The sequence below is a fragment of the Erpetoichthys calabaricus genome, chromosome 1 (assembly GCF_900747795.2).
Source record: "Erpetoichthys calabaricus chromosome 1, fErpCal1.3, whole genome shotgun sequence".
NCBI classification, from domain to species: domain Eukaryota; kingdom Metazoa; phylum Chordata; class Cladistia; order Polypteriformes; family Polypteridae; genus Erpetoichthys; species Erpetoichthys calabaricus.
In genome coordinates, this window is record NC_041394.2 from 330698138 (window position 1) to 330724242 (window position 26105).

General features: G+C 40.7%; 1 protein-coding gene across 1 annotated transcript in view; it reads left to right on the top strand.

Moving 5' to 3' along the window:
- Positions 1-26105, top strand: part of LOC114666459 (zinc finger protein 721-like) — a 72384-nt gene that overhangs the window by 41691 nt on the left and 4588 nt on the right. The window contains exon 6 of the mRNA XM_028821338.2: positions 16997-17015. Within this exon, the coding sequence (XP_028677171.2) occupies positions 16997-17015 (19 nt within the window). The remainder of the gene's footprint in view (positions 1-16996; positions 17016-26105) is intronic.

Consider the following 26105-nt stretch of genomic DNA (forward strand, 5'->3'; position numbering starts at 1 on the left):
GAAAGAAAGAAAGAAAGCTTGGAAAATACAAAAGTTGCCATGTATGTTAACCAAAGTACTGATTAATAGTGTTGTGCAGTCGCTTATTCTCTTTATCCCAATTTTCTTTCTTCTCGCTGTGGTAGAGGTTGCCATGTGCCTTAGTAAACAAGAAAACTCTGTTTCCTGATAACATGTTTACTTGAGAACTTTTCCAAACTGAATTTTCTATAATGAAAGTATTGGCAATCAATTATTTTTCAGTCTACTTGTGATGTGTTTTGATAAGAGATTTCAGCAGTGGGGCTAGCAAAGAAATATAGACTTCCCCTGAATTACAAACAGCCATAAAGTACAAGGGTGTTGTACCGTATTAGCCATTATGAATGTTGTGAGAAGTCAAGCCAAATGACACCTTTTATTGGATAACTAAAAAGATTACACTATGCAAGCTTTCGAGACAACTCGGGTCCCTTCTTCAGTCAGTTTGTAATTTGTAATTGTAATTGATTACATCTTGGTTTGTTTTACAAGCCCCAAAGAATCTGAATTTTTTTTTTTTTTAGTTCCATAGACCAAATCAGAAATGATTTTCAAAACATTTGCTGCTAATGCTAACACCCAATCATCTTTGCAGTCATTTCCAACTACACCTTGGATGTTGCCGATGTGTGGTGTTGGTTTTTTTGCCGGTGACTTTGCTCACAGAATATTTCCTGGAAATATCCCGTGCTGCTGACTTAGACAAACTTTTTTTTTTTTTTTCCCAGCACCCCATGTTGCTTTGCAAGGCGATCATGACATCATAGAGCCATAGAAGCCAAGTGCAGAACATCACTCATATTTTATCTCACTCTGCAATCTGCTTCATGCGTGCGTGATGCCACCATCTTATCAGTATTCCAGATGGATTTGCACTATACGTGTGTTTTAAAAAAAAAAAAAAAAAAAACTCGTAATATTGTTCTCAAGTATATTGATCAACCGCTGGAGACTGCAAATAACATAAAACAATGCATCTATGACTTTCTGTGTGTGTGAGATTCTGCAGTTTTAACAGAAATCCGACTGTGCTTCTTAGCCATATCTGTGTGATTTTCTGTAGCTTATGTCACAGATGCTGTAGTTTTTAGTTAGAGTTTTTTTTAAGTATTCAATCAAATAAACTGTCTATTATATCAGCAGTATATCAGGCTGAACTTGGGAGTTCAAATAGCGGAGTGCCAGGAAGAGAGCAGCACATAGTCCAGTCTCTGTTTTCTCACCGGCTCCATATAAGAGAATTCAAATGCGATTTAGCGACGAGCTGCACCAGCAGTCAAAGAAAACCTTAAAGCAGAGTTTCTCAACCTTTAAGTATTTGTGACCCAAGTTTTCATAACAGTTTTAATCGCGTCCCCCTAACGTTTTTTTTGAAAGGAGCCCACTAATACCAATTTGTTCTTTTTTAATTAATGATATATCATAGATGCATATTTTATTATACCTTCTTAACTTTTATCGACATTTATTTAACTCTATATTTATTTTTCTAGTAACCGAATGTAGTTTAAGTTCATTTGTTTTGGTTTCAATAGATGTATTTTTCATATTTTCGATTCTTGTTTTCTTTTTTTCACTTGTTCGCGCCCCCCTTTTTGTTACTTCACGCCCCCCCTAGGGGGGCCTGCCCCACAGTTTGAGAACCATTGCCTTAAATAAGCCCCCACCTTGCCTCCTACCAGAGTCAAAAAAACACATGACTCTGTGAAATAATAATAACAATGAAAGATTTATTACTATTTATATATAGTCTCATGAGGCCACTAAAACAAGAATACATAGCTGGGGAGAATCCATTAAAAAGTTGGCAGTGAACAACTGATGGCGCAAAGGCTACACCCACAGATGGTCTTCCTTAAAACCTGCTCCCAAATTCTTTAGTCCATGCATTTTAAATCACCGGAGTTTCAGGGAGAGAGCAAAAGTAACTGAAGAAAGGACTTGATCCTGAGAGAAAATTAAAGATAAATTACTGTTATCTATCTGTCAGGAGCTCAGTAGCACAAGGTGACTGAAACTTACCTAATCATTTGCACGTTGTAATGTGGACGGCAACACTGGAGACAGACAGACACACGTAGACCACTGCAGCTACTGGGCTCCACACATTTGAGTAATGTCTCTGCTACAATATTGTTCTGTCATTTTGACTATTGCATCACTACATGACAAAACAACAGCAAACGGAGTTTAGATAAGCATTGTGGTCTATGGTTATACGATACAGCATATTAAAATGCTGCAGCTATTTTGTATGATGTGTTTGCATTTCCAATTAGACAGTAGTGTTACATTTCTGTAGTTAATCAGACGTGCAGTCAGAAGGTGGATGTTGTGCAGCCTCATCTGTGCATCCACTGTCGTCGTTGGGCAAATTTGTTAATTTGGGAGTTTTGAGTACTCCCTTTGGGTTTTCATTATCAGCTCTCTCAACATCAGTCCTTCTGACGGGGAGTGACAAACCGTTTACTTCAAACGCATATTTTGCAGGTCACATTTTCTTGAATACAGCTGCCTTCTTCTTCTTCTTCTTTCGGCTGCTCCCGTTAGAGGTTGCCACAGCAGATCATCTTCTTCTATATTGTCCTGTTTTATACATCTTGCTCTGTTACACCCATCACCTGCATGTCCTCTCTCACCACATCCATAAACATTCTCTTAGGCCTTTCTCTTTTCCTCTTCCCTGGCAGCTCTATCCTTAGCATCCTTCTCCCAATATACCCAGCATCTCTCCTCTGCACATGTCCAAACCAACACAATCTCACCTCTCTGACTTTGTCTCCCAACCATCCAACTTGAGCTGACCCTCTAATGTCCTCATTTCTAATTCTATCCATCCTTGTCACACCCAGTGCAAATCTTAGCATCTTTAACTCTGCCACCTCCAGCTCTTTCGCCTGCTTTCTGGTCAGTGCCACCGTCTCCAACCCATATAACATAGCTGGCCTCACTACCGTCCTGTAGACCATCCCTTTCACTCTTCCTGATACCCATCTGTCACCAATCACTCCTGACACTCTTCTCCACCCATTCTACCCTGCCTGCATTCTCTTTTTCACCTCTCTTCCACAATCCCCATTACTCTATACTGTTGATCCCAAGTATTTAAACTCATCCACCTTCGCCAACTCTACTCCCTGCATCCTCACCATTCCACTGACCTCCCTCTCATTTACACACATGTATTCTGTCTTGTTCCTACTGACCTTCATTCCTCTCCTCTCTAGAGCATATCTCCACCTCTCCAGGGTCTCCTCAACCTGGTCACTACTATCGCTACAGATCACAATGTCATCAGCAAACATCATAGTCCACAGGGACTCCTGTCTAATCTCGTCTGTCAGCCTGTCCATCACCACTGCAAATAAGAAAGGGCTCCTGCACATCTTTCCCAACTCTGTCCCTCTGTCTAGCCAATCAGTACAGGTCCTTTTCTCCCTCCTTAGTGCCCAGCCTCTCATACAACTCATCATACCAATTTCATTAAGACCCGCCATACTCACTCAAATTCTTTAGGATGGATTTTTTACATGACTTCCATTTATTTAAATAAAAATAGAGGGGTGTGCCCCCTGCTCGCTTCACTTGTCCCCCCTAGGGGGTGCTGTGCACCACCCACTTTGCATCTCTGCACCTCACGTTGTGAAGGGGGGGGCTGAATACACGCTAAGGAGATGCAGTCGAATCAGCTGCGTCTTGCTGCTGCTGCCGAGCTGCATGTTCTGCTTGTCTCGCGGCGCATCTATCATTTAAGAGCCTGTGCAGCAGCTGTCCTTTTGTCTCACTGCCTTGTCTCACGGGACGTTAACATGTCTCCGAGAAAATCACATATCGTCTCCTTCCAAGACTTCCAAGATTTTTTTTATAATATAGAAATATCTTTTCAGCTTTATTCATAACGGAATTAACAACATACAAACCTAAGATTGTTCAGATAAATGTTGAAATGCCTTCAGGTTCGGTGAGCAGAATTTCAACTCTGAAAATCAAACCTCTTAGGAGCCACAGGTTCAAACCTGTTTAAGTCCTTCTGAATCAAAAGGTCAAATTTCTAGGAACACCTCAATTCCATTGTATGAAATGCCCAAGTAATTTATTTTCTTACCTTAACTATAACTTTGCCAATATGTAAAAACTCTCAATGTCCGGCAGGTAGAAGTTAACATTTATTACATTCAGTCATAAAGCTGATGCTTTGGAGAATTGTTTGATAAGGTTTAATGGACTAGGAAATGCTGATATATTATTGAGGAAAAGAGTAATGCCATTGGCTAAAAGGTGGATGATTATCTGTTTACCATCATTGGAAATCCTTGATGAATTACTATTTGAGATAAGCATGGGGAGAAACTTAGCAGCAAGCAGAAATTGTTACAGCCAGTAGCAGAAACTGGTATGGTTAATGGCAGACCGAGAAAGCTTATACTTGATTCCCAAAAGACAAAGTTGATACTTGTTCTTTTAATCACAGTATTAATGCATTTACAATTATTACCTATATGAAAAATAAATCAAACACTTAAAACGTTGATATACACACAAATGTCCTATGCCCTGCAAGGGCCCTATTGCAGCCATACAACCTGCGCGTCAGAGCAGGGCATCCCCCTGTAGCTAAGCATGCTTAGGTCTGTCCAGTATTTGGATTGGAGGCCATCTTAGAAAAGCATGGGTTTCTGCTGGAAGAGGCGTTGGTGAGGCCAGCAGAGGGCACTTACCTCGTAGCCTGTGTGTGAATCCCAACGCCCCAGTGCAGTGATGGCGACACTGTGCTGTAAAAATGGTACCTTCCTTTGGATAGGATATAAAACTGAGGTCCTGACTTTCGGTGGTCAGAAAAGATCTTTGAGAAAGAGTGGAGTTTCTTCTGATGCCCATCACGGCTTTGTCCATTCTGGCCCCTTAATCATGCTCTGTCGCTAATTGTCTCTCTCCTCCACTACTTATCAGCTAATGTGTGGTGAGCGTCCTGGCACAATAATGGCTGCCATCACATCATCCAGGTGAGTGTTACACATTAATGGTGGTTGAAGTGGCTCCCCACTCACTATGTAAAGCACAAGATGTGTGTGCTCATTGCATTGAGTAGGCTTCTTTTATAAGTTTGAACATATGTCATCATTTATCTCTTATCAAGTGTCATTTCTCTTAAAGAACAAAATGATATTAAAAACTAATGGAAAGGCTAATTTTGAAATAAGCTTTCATAGAACTTGAGAGTCTTAACATTTCTGCTGTCTTATTTGTCATAAGGCAATAGCTAAAAATATGCAAACATGGGTGAAAAGCCATTATGAGCCAATACAAATATGGGCTCAAATAAAATGAAAGACAAGGTCGCTGCATTGTTAGAAAGACAATTCAACCCACAGCACTCAACCTTCAAGATTTTAACACCCCAGAACTTAACCATCACCTACAGTTGAAGGACTCACTTGCAGTATTCATTGTGTAAACAAAGTAAGAATTAATAATCAGTGATTACGTGATATTGTCCCTAATTTTTTCAAAGTACCCATTGTTGTTTTTCTATAAGAAAATCAGAATGGAATACAAATGTTAATAATTGTGCAGTACACTGGGCTTGTAAGTGGAAGTGCATTTAATAAGAATACATTTTAATTGAACTGGATTGTAATTAAAAAGTGGAAAGATAAAAAGTGCTAGAAGACAACAAACAAAAAGCATAATCTGAGGTACAGAGATTTATCATAAGGACCTGAGCACAGGGCTTGAACCAAGTGAAAGAGATGGTAAGAATGTCAGTGTGCAGGTTAAATGGCCCCCTCAGACAAAGTTTCAATTTTTTGTATGTCGCCCTTTAAAAGAATGAATTGAGTCATCAGAACTTTAGGGAGGTCATTCCAAAAATCAGAGTGTAATGGAGCTGAAGTCAGCGTGACCCACAGAGCACAGGGGTAGACCACCGTGGGAGGGCAGGACTGGAGTGCTGGCAGGAGGATAGTAGGACAGGCAGGTCAATGAAAGCTTTATAGGGGAGCCCCCTCATTTTATATCCAAGTCCTAAAGACGCAGGGAGGTAGTGAAGACCGAACAGGAAAGGTGTTATGCTCTGTCTATGAGGACTCCTGGATTAGAGTTAGATGAAAGATCAGAAAAAGGACCTGCCAACAGAGAAAGTCAATCCATAATGTGACTGAAGCCTGGAAATGCTTCACAGATTTAAAAAAACAAAAAATGGGACAAATGAACAAAGGGTTTATCACAGGGTTGGGGGTAACACAATTTCATTATGTTATTTGCTCGAGCTGAATATATAAAAAAAAAAAAATATGTGAAAAATGATACCAAGATTTCTTGCAGACAATTAAGGTAATAAATTCCATGATGAGTGAAAAGAAAGTGCAATTTTCTTTAGGAGGCTTTTAGTGCCAATTTGACCGATTTCAGCTTAACTGTATAAAACTGTGATCTGCTTAGCATTGTCATGGATATCCTCTGCATAAAAATGATGACCCAGTTAAAGAGTAAAAAGAAAATGGTCAAAGGGAAGCATGTGGATGTAGCAAAGTAGAGAGGTCCGGACAGAGCCTGGAGGAACTCCTCGTGGGACTGACACCATGCTGGACCTGTCAGTAAGGTAAAACTTAAATCAGTGGGAAGGAGTGCCACAGAGGCCAAGGATGCTCTTCTTTCTGGAAGGTAGAATATTGCATAGTAAAACCACCAGTCTTAACTTAATCTTCCTCTTCGGCTTTTGCCTGCTCCCGTTAGGGGTCGCCACAGCAGATCATCTTCTTCCATATCTTTCTGTCTTCTCCATCTTGTTCTGTTACACCCATCACGTGCAAGTCCTCTCTCACCACATCCATAAACCTTCTCTTAGGCCTACTTCATACTTGGCAGCGCTATCCTTAGCATCCTTCTCCCAATATACCCAGCATCTCTCCTCTGCACATGTCCAAACCAACGCAATCTCGCCTCTCTGACTTTGTCTCCTAACCGTCCGACTTGAGCTGACTCTCTAATGTCCTCATTTCTAATCCTGTCCATCCTCATCACACCCAATGCCAATCTTAGCATCTTTAACTCTGATCAGTGTTAACTTAATACTAAGTATTTATATGGGTCCACTCTTGATAAAACAATTTTACTGTGTGTGATTCAGAATATTGAATGCTATACTAAGGTCTAATAAAATGAATATGTGGATTTGCCCAGAGTTTGCAAGCCACAAGTATTTCTTCAGTTATTTGAAGTAGAGACGTTTCATAGATGTGCTGCACCCTGAAATGTGGAAGAAATATGCAGAGGAAGACAGGAGCTTCATCAATCAATCAATAATTGTGTATTAGCAACAGGTGAGTAGTTGTGAGTTCTCTGCTTGCAAGCCAGAGAGAAGCCCCCCTTACAGTCCCCAAGCAGCTCCTTATATTGTGAGCTGTTTATTTCTTGAGGAGTAGTTCCTCTTTCTAGCATAAGTCAGAAGTCATCTTATGGCTAATACGTCATACAGCTATTTTAACACAAAAACAGAAATTCTTAAAAAGCAGTTTGAACATTAAGAACAGAGTACATTCATGCTCAACAGTCCAGCATATGACTGACCATTGGTTAACCCTTAGAAAAACAGGGGGATATGTCATTTTTATTCCACAGAAATCATAGAGAAATTGCACCATTAGGTTATCACTAGTTATGTATGTGGTGAGCATAGAAGGCATAACCTGCTCAAGGACTCCGGCAGGATAAGGTGAGTGAGAAGTAGGGTGTATGGTGTTCAGATTATCCGATTCAAGACTGGAGTTTATTTTCCAATCTGGTCTCACCTAGTGCCGATGCGAGGCTATTTTGCACCCTAGGCCAAGCTTATCAGTGTGCAGTAGCTAACATTTCACAAATTACATTTGGCACAAATAGCATTCTTGCTACACTAACATTCCACATTATTATTTAAACAGATATTAAATATGGTTAATTATGCATTTCCTAAGGTTTGTATTACAGTATGCTTACAAAAGCCTCTCACTGACACTTTCTGGTTAGCATTTAATTAATAAATTAACATGCTGATGTTACAATTGCTGGAGCTCTGCCCGGGGTTTGTTTCCTGTCTTGCACCCTGTGTTGGCTGGAATTGGCTCCAGCAGACCCCCGTGACCCTGTAGTTAGGATATAGTGGGATGGATAATGGATGGATGGATGTTACAATTATCATTGAAGGCCATGAGAAGCGGTGAAAACTTCTCATTAGTGCTGAGGTTAAAAAAAAAAAAAAAAGATTGCTAAAGTCTATTAACCCATTCTGTATAAAAATAAATGGTAGAACGGAAGGCTAATAAATAGTAATGAATAATAAGTATATTTAATGATCCACATTATTCCTGCTACTTCCTTAAACTTTGCAAATATATATTTGTATATCTGTGCTATAACTATGAATAAGAGATATGGTTTTAAAGTGTTAGATTATTAATGACTGATATGATAACATTATTATTATTATTGTTGGACTAAATAATAAATTCTTTCTCAGTCCTTCCACTCATTTGTCTTATACTCCCTGCTTGTTGTCCACTTTATTTCTTCCTGGCCATCATCACTTTAAACTTGTAGCAAAGCAAACACGGCCTGTCTGCATTGCCATGGCTTCTCACGTCATTGTGTCATCAAACATATGGACAGGACTGAGTTGTTTTCACACCTCAAGACTGCACCATTGAGCACTTCTTAAGCCCTGGTTGAAGTACAAAGTCTCATTTCCTGATGTACGTTCCTATCCAGTAGACTCAGTTCCACTCCAAATGGATTCTGAACCTAACCTTTCAATCAAGATATTGCCTGTCCAGTTTATACAGGTTAGCAAACAAAATGTAGACTTAAAAATTAAAAGTATGTTGACCACCTACAAAGGCTCTTGCATCTCTAAGTGCTCTTAACTCTACAATTGCACAATGCTGTGATTCCTGTTGAAATCCTGGGATGATCTTCTTCAAATAATTATCTGTAAGAGAGCTGAACAAAAACTATGAGGGATGCACAGCCTTAATACAATCAAGGATTTAAAACCTTTCTCACAAAAGCTTCTTACTACATTAAAACCTCACAGAATACAACGTTCATCTAACACATCATGTAAATGATATCAGCCAACAACAATATAATAACTGAAAGCAGGTGCAACCCAAATTAATACAATTTAAATAATGAAACACTCACCATGAGGGGTTTTTCATTGATAGAGGATACAAGTCTCTTGTTGTGGACAGGACCCTCAATCAAGCCAAGACCTGACCTTGTAACATCCAGTCTAAAAGGACACGCATCCTGCTGGTCTTCCCATTCCTCCCTCACATGTCATCAAACAGATTTGCAGAGAGAAGCCTTTTGACTTTTCTCTTATGAAAGACTTATCTCTTTCTCGACCCCCTAAATACAACAGTCTCATCCGCAGCTCACTTCACAGAGGAGAGGCACATTCCTCTCCTGCCAATACGAGCCAGTGACTCACTTGCAAAGATGTCACCAACAATCCCCTTGTGTCTGGTCCATCTGGTGAATCCAATGCTAAAAACATGCCAGCCTAAAAACTCTAATTTACTACATTTCATGTAGGAAGTGTCCAGTCATCTACATACATTAATCTTCTTAATGTTTGGGAAAAAGACACATTTTTTTCTTGATTTATCCCTTTGCTCCACAGTTTAAAATTACAAATCAAACAATTCAGATGTCATTAATGTGCTAGTTGCAGACTTTCACTTAAAGGTATACATTTCGGTCACACCCTGTAGAAATGACAACACGTTTTTTGTTTTCTATCCCCTGATGTTTACCCTCCTGTACTTTTGCCTCAGTCTTGACAAAGGTGCTTGTTTTTGAACTTACATTTATTAACAAAGTCACATTTTCCGCTACAGCTATTACAATGTCTGTGTTATCTCAAAGCATATTACAATATGCCATTTCAAAAAAGAGCCTCTCTCTCTGTATATATTGTGACAGTTTTCGGTCGTCTCGACCCCTTGAACCCTCTGACCACTCTTCAGACACCAGGTAAAAGTCCAATAATTATTTATTTGGACAATATTAAAGTGCACAAAGCACCTACACTCCACACTACTCATATAATAATCCAATACAATCATTAATCACTAATCAATAAACAATCAATACAATCCTCCACTCCCAGACGTGTTACCACGCTTCCACCCAGCTCATCTCAGCGATCTGGTCTCTCATATTCCTTTTTATAGTCCTTGACCCGGAAGTGTTTCGCCCTCTCTGTCCATGTGACTAAGAACACTTCCGGGTCAGATAAAAATCCTTTCTTCTTCACCCTGGAAGCACGTCATTCCTCCTGTCCGTGTGACTTGAATGTACTTCCGGGGCATAGGGCAAATAATTCTTATTCTTCCCTGCAGCATCCCCTAGCGGCCCCCACAGCATCCAGCAGGGTTGGGGATAAAAACTGCATTGTCCGGAATTCCCTGCTGGCATTCGGAGCACCTCCATGCTGCAGGGAGGGCTCCACCTGGCGGCCTGGGGGTATTGGCCGGGATGAATGGCCGGCCACATATCACAATATATATACAGGTGCTGGTCATAAAATTAGAATATCATGACAAAGTTGATTTATTTCAGTAATTCCATTCAAAAAGTGAAACTTGTATATTAGATTCATTCATTACACACAGACTGATGTTTAATCAAATGTTTATTTCTTTTAATTTTGATGATTATAACTGACAACTAATGAAAGTCCCAAATTCATCCATCCATCCATCCATTTTCCAACCCGCTCAATCCGAACACAGGGTCACGGGGGTCTGCTGGAGCCAATCCCAGCCAACACAGGGCACAAGGCAGGAAACCAATCCTGGGCAGAGTGCCAACCCACCGCAGGACACACACAAACACACCCACACACCAAGCACACACTAGGGCCAATTTAGAATTGCCAATCCACCTAACCTGCATGTCTTTGGACTGTTGGAGGAAACCGGAGCGCCCGGAGAAAACCCACGCAGACACGGGGAGAACATGCAAACTCCACGCAGGGAGGACCCGGGAAGTAAACCCGGGTCCCCAGGTCTCCCAACTGCGAGGCAGCAGCGCTACCCACTGTGCCACCGTGCCGCCCCCCAAATTCAGTATCTCGGAAAATTAGAATATTGTGAAAAGGTTCAATATTGAAGACACCTGGTGCCACAATCTAATCAGCTAATTAACTCAAAACACCTGCAAAAGCCTTTAAATGGTCTCTCAGTCTAGTTCTGTAGGCTACACAATCATGGGGAAGACTGCTGACTTGACAGTTGTCCAGAAGACGACCATTGACACCTTGCACAAGGAGGGCAAGACACAAAAGGTCATTGCTAAAGAGGCTGGCTGTTCACAGAGCTCTGTGTCCAAGCACATTAATAGAGAGGCAAAGGGAAGGACAAGATGTGGTAGAAAAAAGTGTACCAGCAATAGGGATAACCGCACCCTGGAGAGGATTGTGAAACAAAACCCATTCAAAAATGTGGGGGAGATTCACAAAGAGTGGACTGCAGCTGGAGTCAGTGCTTCAAGAACCACCACACACAGACGTATGCAAGACATGGGTTTCAGCTGTTGCATTCCTTGTGTCAAGCCACTCTTGAACAAGAGACAGCGTCAGAAGCGTCTCGCCTGGGCTAAAGACAAAAAGGACTGGACTGCTGCTTTCTGATGAAAGTAAATTTTGCATTTCCTTTGGAAATCAAGTTCCCAGAGTCTGGAGGAAGAGAGGAGAGGCACAGAATCCACGTTGCTTGAGGTCCAGTGTAAAGTTTCCACAGACAGTGATGGTTTGGGGTGTCATGTCATCTGCTGGTGTTGGTCGATTGTGTTTTCTGAGGTCCAAGGTCAACGCAGCCGTCTACCAGGAAGTTTTAGAGCACTTCATGCTTCCTGCTGCTGACGAACTTTATGGAGATGCAGATTTCATTTTCCAACAGGATCTGGCACCTGCACACAGTGCCAAAGCTACCAGTACCTGGTTTAAAGACCATGGTATCCCTGTTCTTGATTGGCCAGCAAACTCGCCTGACCTTAACCCCATAGAAAATCTATGGGGTATTGTGAAGAGGAAGATGCAATACGCCAGACCCAACAATTCAGAAGAGCTGAAGGCCACTATCAGAGCAACATGGGCTCTCATAACACCTGAGCAGTGCCACAGACTGATCGCCTCCATGCCACGCCGCATTGCTGCAGTAATCCAGGCCAAAGGAGCCCCAACTAAATATTGAGTGCTGTACATGCTGATAATTTTCATGTTCATACCTTTCATTTGGCCAACATTTCTAAAAATCCTTTTCTTGCATTGGTCTTAATTGATATTCTAATTTTCTGAGATATTGAATTTGGGACTTTCATTGGTTGTCAATTATAATCATCAACATTAAAAGAAATAAACATTTGAAATACATCAGTCTGTGTGTAATGAATGAATCTAATATACAAGTTTCACTTTTTGAATGGAATTACTGAAATAAATCAACTTTGTCATGATATTCTAATTTTATGACCAGCACCTGTATATGCTTGTATTAAATAAAACTGATTTTTACTAGAGAATTTAACATACAATGAATAGGCTTTTTTTTAGAAAGAAATAATAACCAGTAATTACCAAAATACAGATTTTTGTCACTGCCGATAGTATTGACAATAACAAAAGTTGTTCACTACTCACATAATTATTATTGTTTAAATTATTGGTAAGCAAAGAATACAGCTTTTTATAATGTATGTTGTTTAACTTACGTTATTTATACTGTATGTTATTTTCTGTTATAAGGAGTTTGAAAGCTGCCAACTGAAATTCCTGTACATTACGTGCTAGTGAATATAAGTGATTTTGATATTTTCTGAAAATAAAATATCACAATTTTATGAGAATAGTTAACTCAAACATTTCATTTAATTTGGAGGAATAAACTTTATTATCTTAAAATTATATTACAGTATTTTTTTATTAGCAAAAGAGTACTTAAATGCCCTAGATCAGTGTACCTCAGCCTTTCTGTTATTTTTCCAACGTAAGTGCCCCTATTAGCGAACTCAGCGCGATCGACGGGGCGGGTTGGCGCGAGGTCCCCAATGGTGAATTGAGTAACATTGTCAGAGAGGGGGTGGAACGAGCGCGATCATCAGAGCGGCGACCCACAGTGACGATTATAAATAATAGCCGGCGGCAGCCAGCGACCCAAAAAATGAGTCGCGACCCAGTGGTTGAGAAACACTGTGACTTGAAGTCATCTAAAGCTGTTTAGAGTATAAAGTCGACACAAAATTATTTTTAAAATAATCAAGGCATACGGTATACAATTCCTAATGTATTATTTCTAGAAATAGAGTTACTTGAGTACACTTTTCGCATCTGGCAAATGTCCATAAACAGATACACATAGATTTACTATCAGGCATAACACATATACGAGACATATTTTAAGTTGCTTTTAAAATGCCTAATTTGGGGGAAGCAAATAATAAATGATGGTATATGCATGTATTTATATTGAACGTTGTTATGGAATATAATATCTTTATTAACCTTAAATATTTCACTATAATTAAAATGATCCCTGCGGAAATACTGACTTTATTAACGAACTGTAATAAAAGTTGCTCATGGGGAACGTTGTAAGAAAATGTTTATGAAATTATAGAAAAAAACATCGTGAGTTGTGAATGTAATTATATATTTTGAGATCTTTGCTGGAAGATGCCATTATTCTTTTCCTAACAGCATAAAATAATTTATAATTTGGAAACAGGTTGATTGGGAAAACCCTAGTTGCTATCCAATAAATGTAATGTTGCCAGAGCTGAAAATACGGTTAACGAGTTCTCACACAAGATAACTCCTTGAATTTATCTTGTAAAAACCCATGCTGTCCAACAATTTACAAATTACTTCAGGTAATAAATGTGCTTTTTTTGTGACAACAATCCTAAACCTGATGGTTTGTGTACTACAATGAAATGAGGCTAATCACACAGCCGTTTCCTACATGACACGACGTCAATCAGAGTGACGCAAAAGGAAGTGGGCGTGGCATAACATGCGTCTCTATGACAGCCACATTGAATTGAAGCCTGTGTCACACTTGTCTAGAGAGAGACGCGGTACGTACGTACATATGCAGTGTGTGAACGTCTAAAGGTGGAATGGCGATAACATGGACAGCCTTTAGTAACGGAGACCCGCGTAAACGTGTTTGCTTCGGGGGTCTGTTCAGGGCTGTGCTTGGTTGGTTTCACCCGCACGTTAAAGCGCTGTATGGACTGTATTTTTTAATAGTCTCTCTTTACACGAAAGGCGTCCTGTGCAGAGCCGGCGACCAGGAAAAAAAAAGTAGGGGCGGTTTCTGATAGGGGTGGTCGGTGATATTTCGGATGAGACTTTACTTTCACGCCCATTAAACAGTGTAGTGACAACAAATAGAGATTCGTTCTTTATTTAAGTAATTGACTTTACGCTGTTAACAGTGGCGGACTTGTTTATGTGGGGTTTTGGCAGGCGGGGCGCTCGCATGCAGAGCACATTTGGAGCTGTGCACAATGTGAGAGGAAATGTAATCTCTGTCGTGTGAAAGAAACACTGAAATCAAATAGTTTAATAAAGAACGTGCGCCAGACCCACCATAGCAGTAATATTGACATTCAGCTGTTACGAAAAAGCTTACAAAAATTAAACTGATTAAATTAACTTTAAGAATTTCTCAGCACGATTTTATACTAAGGAAATTAACAGCAGTAGATTCATATATTATGTATGATTCAGGCAACTTCCATGAAGTAACAAACAACTTCCAAAAACTGCACAATTCAAGCATACATCATTCACTGTAACAAGAACACTTCAGGAGCGCCTAATGCACCCCATCTTTGTTCCCTGACATTACTGAAGTACCATCAAAACTAAATGCCATAACACTTTAAAGATTTTCTCTGTAATACTGCTAGCCGTTATATCGTACGTTTCCACAAACCCAATGGCTCCTGCTAAACAATGCCGCCTTGAAAAAAAACAAATGAGTTCTCTCTTTGAAACGTCTTTATACTCATCAGCAATAGCAACATAATAGGTGTTAGGACATGCCTGCAAATCTTTCTTTACTTTTGTGGGAGCAGGAAAACAACAGACTTAAGCACATAGTTTTGTTTATCAGAGCTCGTCATTTTTGCATCTTTTGGCAATTTGTCAAGGCGATTCTTTATTTTAGAATCGTAGTTAGCCAGCAAGTTCAACAATTCCAAAAAAATCATCCAGATTTAGAGCCTTGTTAACTTCTCTGTGCCTACGCATTGGTGTATCTTGTTTAGCACAGCACATTGTGATATTAAGGGCTACTTTCATATGCTCACAGTTTCTTTCAACAAAAGATTCATTTGCACTCTCTCTGTTTAGTTGATTTAAAACTGTGATTTTTGTCTTGCAGTTTAAGCATCTTCCCATCAATTCTTGCTTGTGCATCTCTGTCCTGTTTACTAACCTGGTGTTTAAAACAGACTTCACTGAGATAATTCCAATCCTCGTCATTGTCGGAATCTGCCTTTCACAAATGTAGTTTGCTCAATACTGTAAATATCTGCACATTCTGCAAAATACTGCATCTCTAACCATGCTGTATTCCAGCCAGTTATACTTAGAATACCAGCATCGGGTCAGGTCAGGGAGCATGCACTGGTACAGCACATTGCCACAGCCACTACATGGTAAAACAGTTCGGGATCCCAGTTGGCAACCCCTCAGGCAGACACTCAGTCCAGTCCCACCCACCAGAAATGACCCTCTATCTGCTGCAGCCAAGTGTTACGTGGGAATCCCCTTGGCCTGGTCCAGCCACTCGGGTCAGCGACAATGAGGATTCTACAAACTGGATCTCCCTTGGGGAATCACACTTCGTGGCTGTAGTGCCGTAACTGATGCTCCCTCACAATGCAGGTAATGTGCCTCATTCAGGACTTCGTGAGCAACTGCTCATTCAACACAAAGTCAAACCAGCCATACCCAAGGATTCTCTGAAGAGACACAGTACTGAAGGAGTCCAGTCTTTGTCTCAGGTCACTGGATAGCATTCATGTCTCACAACCATATAGCAAGACAGGAAGCACAAGGACTGTAAAGACTTGGACCTTCATCCTTTTGCATAGATATCAGGAGCGCCACACTCCCCTTTCCAGAGACCTTATGACACCCCATGCTCTCCCAATCAGTCTACTGACAAAAAACTGCAGAATTTCCCGAATATTGTGGTATCTGGAAATTTTACCAACCTTGGCTGAGTGGCTTGTTCATCCAATCCTGACACATCAGATGGTGGAGTTGAACTAACTGCCTGTTTCAGAGATTCATGTTGAGTTTCCAGTGTTTCTGCAGTTGGTGAGGAGTCAGATTTACTTTTCTCCAGTACCTTATGGCTTGAGATAGATGGTAGGGCTTGCCTCACAAAAAGTAGTTTTATTTGTTGATTGGGTTTTGATTTGCCATTAATGGTAGGTTTCTTAAATTGACTAGAATATAATTAAGTATGGTGTGAATGTAACAAAATAAAGTTAGTTCAAAGCAAACTACCAAACAAGCATGCATTAATGAGGGGTGGGCATAAAGTAACAACACCAATAGAGTGAATTTACCAACACTTTTCAAAGTTATTCACCTTTGAGCTTTCAGTATTCGCTCAACATTGACGGCAACATGGAATAATTTGAGCAGTTGAAAGATGTCTCATGATATGGGGGGCCAAGCTCCTCTCTCCATAGATTTTCTGCTGCATCCCCCATACAATTTTAAAATAACTTAAAGTGGTGGTTATTAAGTTGTGCACTGAAGCGTTTACTACATTCATCCAAGTTCCATGCTTTTGCATGCTGGCTCAGTGTTGAGCAGAGCAATGTCTGTCAACTGTTTTTTTTGCCATGCTTTGATTTAATGTTGAGAAGTTGCACTTGCATCCAACAGAACTCTTCAGCAAAGCAACTCTAACCTTTCACAAGTGAAGCATCTCATAAAGGATTGATTGGTAGAACTGTATTTGTCCCCAGGGGGAAATTGGGCTTTTGCAGAAGCTCATTAAATAGATAGATATTATCTATCTCTATCTCTATCTATCTAGATAGATAGATAGATATTAGTGCTGGGCAGCAATTAAAATTTTTCGCAGGCAGTCACATTATGTGCAAAATTCAATAATGAACTCAAAAATATTGTATGGCGTGTATTTGATTTGCAAACACTTTAAACAAATAAGGTGCTTTTTAACAGTGGTATTCTCTTTACATAGTAGCAGTTAAAATATTTCTTGTAAATCTCAACTTAAACATTAGTGTAATCGAATCAAAAATAAAACCAAAACTCTTTGCCACTGCCAGTGCATTAACGTTTTTATGTAGTTTGTTATAGTAAAACAAGTTACCCTCAGAGTCCAGAGCCACGATCACAACATTGTAACAGGCATCTTCCGAGCAACAGCAAGTTAATATTTCTAAATCTGTTTTCTTTTTTATCTGAACAGATACCAGCAGAAACATTTTCTTTTATCAGGGAGCAGCATAAACAATCTATGTTCAGTAGCAACTCTTTGAGGGCTAATAATTTTTCAAAAAAACTCAAGTTTTCTGAAAAGCGCAAAAAGCAATGGTTTCATACATAAATCAACATAAAATGTCAGTTGCTGCCTGTTGTACGTTGTGTTGGCGCCTGTTTGCAGCAGCAGCAGCAGCTCGATCGCCAGCAGGAATGCATGGTGGACTGGCTGGCTGGCTGCCTGGTGGTCTTTGTGAGATGGGTGTGCGGGGGTGGCAGATGCAGTGAGACGCAATATGGTTTGTACCTCCTGTCATCGTAAGAGTCTGTCCTCCCAGGCGAACGTTGCCCTAGGTGGATCAGCTACATGAACGTGTTGAGCACCACAATCAGCAGATGCCAGTACCTCACCTTCATTTGCGATCTACATCTCCAGATCACATGCATCAAAATTGGAGTCCAACAAATCAGAGTCCGATTCAGCAATAATACAAAAAAAAGTAATCCACAGATTATTTTGCTTTGCGCATTCACTTTGGTGACTCGCCACATGCCATTTTAGAAGCTGTTTGCTCTTCACTACTCATGCATGTGCAGGGAATCGAGGTCAAATCAACAAAGCTAAATTTCCTTCTAGCAAAAGCGCATCAAAAACCGCTGTAACAAGAAGATAACTGATCTCTATTGATTGCTAGCGAGACTGAGGCTTTCAAAATAATAACAAAAAGTGCATTAACATGTAATAAAATAATTTTCGGCGTTAATTAATACGTTAACTTGCCCAGCCCTAATATATATTATATATACTGTGACACTAGAGGGCGCTGTTGCTACTCAAACTCCACAGACAAACGTTCAGGACACCAAGTAAAGCACCAATAATCTTTTTAATTTCTTTTCTTTTCGATATTGGGCCACAGTAGACACCACAATCACCCCAATAAACAATAAATCAATAATACAATACAATAAATCAATCCTCCTCTCCCACCAGCTCCCACTAATTCAAATACACACCATCTTATTCTTTCAGCTGCTCCCGTTAGGGGTTGCCACAGCGGATCATCTTTTTCCATATCTTCCTGTCCTCTGCATCTTGTTCTGTTACACCCATCACCTGCATGTCCTCTCTCATCACATCCATAAACATTCTCTTAGGCCTTCGTCTTTTTCTTTTGCCTGGCAGCTCTATCTTTAACATCCTTCTCCCAATATACCCAGCATCTCTCCTCTGCACATGTCCAAACCAACGCAATCTAACCTCTCTGACTTTGTCTCCTAATCGTCCCACCTGAGCTGACCCTCTAATGTCCTCATTTCTAATCCTGTCCATCCTCGTCACACCCAATGCAAATCTTAGCATCTTTAACTCTGACACCTCCAGCTCTGTCTCCTGCTTTCTGGTCGGTGCCACCATCTCCAACCCATATAACATAGCTGGTCTCACTACCGTCCTGTAGACCTTCCCTTTCACTCTTCCTGATACCCGTCTGTCACAAATTACACCTGACACTCTTCTCCACCCATTCCTCCCTGCCTGTGCTCTCTTTTTCACCTCTCTTCCACAATCCCCGTTACTCTAAATTGTTGATCCCAAGTATTTAAACTCATCCACCTTTGCCAACTCTACTCTTTGCATTCTCACCATTCCACTGTCCTCCCTCTCATTTACACACATGTATTGTCTTGTTCCTACTCACCTTCATTCCTCTCCTCTCTAGAGCATATCTCCACCTCTCCAGGGTCTCCTCATCCTGCTCCCTACTCTCGCTACAGATCACAATATCATTAGAAAACATCTAAGTCCACAGGGACTCCTGTCTAATCTTGTCTGTCAGCCTGTCCATCACCATTGCAAATAAGAAAGGTCTCAGAGCCGATCCCTGATGTAATCCTACTTCCACCTTGAATGCATCTGTCACTCCAACTGCAGACCTCACCACTGTCACACTTCCCTCGCACATATCCTCCACAACTCTTATGTACTTCTCTGCCACTCCCAACTTCTTCATACAATACCACAGCTCTTCTTGAGGCACCCTGTCATATGCTTTCTCCAGGTCCACAAAGACGCAATCCAACTCCTTTTGGCCTTCTCTATACTTCTCCATCAACATCCTCAGAGCAAATATTGCATCTCTGGTGCTCTTTCCTGGCATAAAACCATACTGCTGCTCACTAATCATCACCTCACTTTTTAATCAAGCTTCCACTACCCTTTCCAATAACTTCATTTTGTGGCTCATCAATTTTATCCCCCTGTAGTTATTTCAGTCCTGCACATTCCCCTTATTCTTAAAAATCGGTACCAGTACACTTCTCCACTCCTCAGGCATCCTCTCACTTTCCAAGACTCCATTAAACAGTCTGGTTAAAAACTCCACTGCCATCTCTCCTAAACACCTCCATGTATCCACAGGTATGTCATCTGGACCAACAGCCTTTCCATTCTTTATCCTCTTCATAGCTGGTCTTACTTTCTCCTTGCTGATCTGTTGCACTTCCTGATTCACTATCTCCACATCATCCAACCTTCTCTCTCTTTTGTTCTCTTTATTCATCAGCCTTTCAAAGTACTCTTTTTATCTGCTCAACACACCCTCCTCACTTGTGAGTATGTTTCCCTCATTATCCTTTATCACCCTAACCTGCGGCACATCTCTCAGAGCTCGGTCCCTCTGTCTAGTCAATCAGTACAGGTCTTTTTCTCCCTCTTTAGTGTACAACCTCTCATACAACTCATCATACGCCTTTTCTTTAGCCTTCACCACCTTTCTCTTCACCTTGCACCTTATCTCCTTGCACTCTTGTCTACTTTCTGCACCTCTCTGACTATCCCAGTTCTTGTTCGCCATCCTCTTCTTCTGTATACTCTCCTGTACTTCCCTATTCCATCACCAGGTTTCCTTTTCATCCTTCCTCTGTCCAGATGTCACACCAAGCACCTGTCTTGCTGTCACCCTTACTACTTCTGCTGTAGTTGCCCAACTGTCGGGTAACTCTTCACTGCCACCCAGTTCCCTTCTTACCTCCTTCCTAAACTCAATCTTGCAGTTTTCCTTTTTCAGCTTCCACCATTTGATCCTTGGCTGTGCCCTCATTCTCCTCCTCTTCTTAATCTCCAATGTCATCCTACAGACCACTGTCCCAGGCTGCCAAACTACATTTTCCCCTGCCACCACTTTGCTGTCTTTAATCTACTTCAGACTGACCCTCCTGCATAGGATATAATCTACTTGTGTGCACCTTCCTTCACTCTTCTATGTCACACTCTGTTCCTTCCTCTTCTTAAAATATGTTTTCACCACAGCCATGCCCATCTTTTTTGCAAAATCCACTATCATCTGACCTTCTTCATTCCTCTCCTTGACACCATACCAACCCATCAACTCCTTGTCTCCTCTGTTTCCTTCACCAACATGTCTATTGAAATCCACTCCAAACACCACTTTCTGTCCCTTGGGTATACTGTCCATCACTTCATCCAACTCACTCCAGAAATCTTCTTTTTAATCCATTGCACACCTACTAACAACATTCATCATCACACCTCCAATTTCCAGCTTCATAATCATTACTCTGTCTGACACTCTTTTCACCTCCAGAACACTCTTGACATACTGTTCCTTCAGAATAACCCCTACCCCATTTCTTTTCCCATTCACACTATGAACAATTTCAATCCACCTCCGATCCACCTGGCCTTACTCCCATTCCATTTAGTCTCTTGCACGCACAATATTATCAACCTTCCTTCTCCATCATATTGGCTAACTCTCTCCCCTTACCAGTCATTCTGCCAACATTCAAAGTTCCTACCCTCAGTTTCACTCCCTTTACCTTCCTCCTCTCCTCCTGCCTCTGGACACGTCTCCCCCCTCTTCTTCTTCAGCCAACAGTAGCCCAATTTCCACCAGCACCCTGTTGGCGGCCATTGTTAACTTGGACCACGACCAATCCAGTATGGAAATTTGTACTGTTGTCCGCATATTGATCTGGCAACATTTTACACCGGATGCCCTTCCTGACGAAACCCTCCCTATTTATCTGGACTTGGGACTGGCACAAAGAAACACACTCGTTTGTGCATCTCCTGTGGCTGGGAACACAAGGCAGGAATAAACCCTAGATTCTTTGTTGAGTACAAGAAGAGATGTTTACAATTATACTATACCATACACTTGTGAGGCCAAATCTAATACAATGTGTGCAGTTATGATCTCCATACTGTGGTGTTCCCAAGGGTAAAACGCAAAAAAAAAAAAAAAAAAGACAGTGCAATCAAATCCAGTTTGAGATTACATGGAAAGTCCGTGGCTAAGCTAGCAACACTGGTCATCAGTCCATTGCAAAGTGCTCACACACTCTCCCACATTCGCACATAATGAATATTTTTTTTTTAGTGACAATGTATGTCCTGGTGTACCCAGAGCACTGGAGATAAACATGGGCAAAACTACCGTGACCAGATCTGAACACAGGACTGTGGATCTGTGAGACAGCAATACTTACTATTGTGCAATCCTATTTTGATTTCTGTTACTGCCTTTGAAGATCACAGCATCATTTTGTTAATCACGGATGAAAAGAAATCAGACAAATGATTGAATATAAACAGTAAAAGCAGGAGTAGCTACATGTTAGGTGACCATTGTCCAATTCCTTGCCATTTGCACGCAGAATTTGCCCAGTTTGCAGTGACCACCCATTAATTCTAAGAAATGGCTTGCTCTTGAGATACTCTGTTAGTCACTTTTTTTTTCATTTGTTTTTGCTATAAAAGAGACACATACAGGTCTCAATGGCTGCTTGAACTTTTCAAAGTCCATTGTTCTCCACAAGCAGTGATTCTTGAAAGCCTGGGTGCAACAAATAAGCATAAATGCTTTGAAGCATACCTGAGATGGACAGGACTGTAATGTGCTTTGCCGCTGCTGCCTTCAGGTTTTCACAAATGTCTGCCTTTCATCAAAGTGCAGTGCTGCTTAAAGTTCAAGCTGCAGCCAGCTTTCTGGGATTTTCCTGTTTCTCTGTACTCCTCCATTATATTCCCCTTTCCGCTAGAGCCGGGATTTCAATTTTGATTTTCTACTTTGTGTTTTTGTGATTGACTTTTTAGGCTACACTTACCTTTATTTTTATTTGGGTTTTCATATTTGTTTATGTGTGCTTTAATCTTTGCAAGGGGCTTTTTGGGGCCATCGTACCATTTTGTATTAACACTAGAATCTCTGAAGCCTACAAAAAAAAACCTCATAATTCCAGCCCACCTTAAATTCCTTCACACCTTTCCGTCAGCGTCTTTTGTTTTGTAAATGTCGTTCAGCACAATCGCATCCCCCAACTTGACGGAGCTCAACTCGGGCAAAAAGCTGTCCCAAGGCTCCTTATCTATGTGTGAGGTTCTTGGAGTTGTACAGGGTAAATATTATATCATTATTTGGAACACATGCATTTCATGTGTGTTCTGTGTCTACAAAGATCTGTGTAAGTGACAGGAAATGTGAAGCAAGAAATGCTCAACACATACCTAAAGCAGAAACTTTTTACAGGTTATACTAATAGTGATGTTAAGTGTATAATGTGTGAAGGCTTTAGTCCAAATATCAAATAAACACGTGAGCTTTTATTCAAGAATATAACCTAAGAAAAAATCATTCAATTTACAAGTTGTCGTCAATGAGTTACAAATCCAAGCTCAAATGTCAATTGACAGAAAGCTAATTCGTATTCTTGGATGGTATAGAGGTAACAGCTGCTGCCTTGCAATAACCAAAAGGTTGCCGGTTTGCGACCCGGCGTTCCGCATTTTGAGTATTGAGCTGCTATTACTATTATTACTATAATATAATAAAACAAACATTTGAGTCTATAACACCGGGTGTAAATTTTGACTACTTGTAAAAGTTAGCACTTTTTTATTATTCAGTTTTATTCTCTCAGTGACGTTCATGTGGTACAACAAACTTGCCTCTCCCTCTCTGAGTTGATGCCATTTATCCCCATTCTTTTCACAAGAGCAGCAATGACCACTGTGCTTGATACCTACTCAGAATTATTTGTTGTACTGGCAATCAAAGATACAATGTCCCGTTACCACTATCAGACTGGACAAAGGCTCACATACTAAAGTGACTTTAGCTGTAGGTGGAAGTCCCATTTTAGTTTATGGTGCCAAGCAAAGTTGCATTGTGGTGCACAGCAGTCTATTAGCCAGGGAAAGCACTGTGAAGAAGCTGTCTGTTTTTACAGTCCTGCCTTTGCTGCTTGTGCTGATCGACACATTTAAAAAACAAAAGATGCTGATGGAGCGGTGCGAAGGGATTTAAGGGGGGCAGGGATTATGAGTTTTTTTTGTAGGCTTCAAGAATTCTATTGTTGAGCACATAAAATCTCTGGAGAAAGTCTGAGCAAAATCAAACAGACTTCTTCAAGGGCAGCGAGTAATGAATTGTGAGGAAAGTTTTTTTTTATAGTAAAGTTTTGAACATACAGTGGGTATAGAAAAGAATCACCCCCTTTGAAATATTCCCATTTTTGTTGCTTTACATCCTTAAATGAAAACACACACACAAAAATATTTCTTCCCAGCTTTACTTACTCAATGCAACCTATAACATCCAAGTGAAAGATATCACAGCTACAGTTCAGAAAAATTATAAAAAATCAAAAACAAGACATACTGAGATTAATAAAGGATCACCCCCCAATGTCAATGTCATTTTGTTGAAACACCTTTTGTTTTAATGACAGCCTTGAGTCTGTTGGGATACTTCTCTATCAGCTTTGCACATCTAGATTGGGCTATTAATATTTGCCCACTCTTCTTTACAGAACTGTTTAACTTTGGTCCAATTCGATGGTGAGCATTGGCTCAAATCTTTCCACAGATTTTCAGTGTGATTTAGATCTGAGCTCTGACTGGGCCACACCAGGACATTCACTTTTTTCTCCTTGAGCCACTGTGTGGTCAATTTTGCTGTGTGCTTCGGGTCGTTGTCATGTTGAAAGGTGAACATTCTGCCCATCTTCAACTTTCTGGCAGAGGGTAGCAGGTTTTCCTCAAGAATTTGACGTTTTTTTGCCCCATCCATTGTTTCTTCTACCCTAACGAGAGCCCCAGGGCCTGCGGCAGAGAAACACCCCACAACAGGATGCTGCCACCTCCATGCTTTACTGTAGGTATGGTGTGTTTTGGATGGTGAGCTGCATTGGATTTCCACCAGGTGTACCGTTCGATTTTGGTCTCATCTGACCATAAGACCTTTTTCCACTTGGCATCAGAATCTTCAAGGTACATTCTGGCAGGGCTCAAACGAGCCTTAATGTGGCCTTTCTTGAGAAGTGGCTTTTTCCTTGCGACCCTCCCAAACAAGCCATAATTGTGGAGCGCTTGTGATATTATTGTTACATGCATGCAATGATCACTCTTTGCCATAAAATCCTGTAACTCCTTCAAAGTGGCAATTGGCCTCTTGGTAGCCTCTCTTACCAGTTTCCTCCTTGCTCTTCCATCCAGTTTTGGGGGACGGCCAGATCCAAGGAGGGTCCTAGTAGTACCAAACACTTGCCACTTCTTTATTATGAACTTTACTGTGATCCTTGGGATTGATAAAGCCTTTGAGATTTTTTTGTATCCATCTCCTGCCTTATGTCTGTCCATAACTCTATCCCTGAGATCTTTTGAAAGTGGCTTGCCACCCACAGTCAGTTGTCTGCTGTCAGTTGCACTACCAAGGAAGGGAATGAATGCTCCAGGAACGGCTTCACTAATCTCACTGATTACAATTGATCACAGGTTACAGGAAGCCAGTAGCCATGGTCTGCAATGGAAATGGTGCTTACTGACACCTGATTGAGTTTAGGAGGGGGGGTGATCCTTTATTAATCTCAGGATTTCTTTTTTTTTTTTTTTTTTTTTCTTCTGAATTGTAGCTGTGATATCTTTCACTTGGATGTTATAGATTGTATTGAGTAAGCTGGAAAAAAATTGGTTTGTGTGTTTTCATTTAAGGCTGTAAAGCAACAAAAATGGAAATATTTCGAAGGGGGTGATTCTTTTCTATATCCACTGTATATTTTACTCTTTTCTGTCCACAGAGAAAACTACGCTGCCATTTCCAGTAATGTAAACAAAATGGAAAGTGTCTGGCTGTGTGGGAGTCTCCAGAGATGGAATATAAATGTGAATAAGTGATGTTAGAAAGAACGAGTAATGACAAGTAACTTGTGAGGTACTGTGCCCACTGGTGTCACCACTTCAGTGTTTCTGTACTTCTTGATGGTTACTGATTTGATTGTGTGCCTTTTTGTGGAGTTTCAGCTTTTTATGTGGCAGTACACATAACACACCAACAATGGAGGAGCAGCACTCAAAGACTGTACCAGTAAGAAGCTCAACACATCAGCAGTAACCAACTGTATTAACCAAATGAAGAAAACAACTTATATTCAGTATGATTGGCTGCTGTGTTTTGTATAAAGCTGACTGAAAGAGTCCGAGTGCGATATTAGAGGTGCAGTGGTATGGTAAAGCTGAAGGTCACTCATGGATAACCTA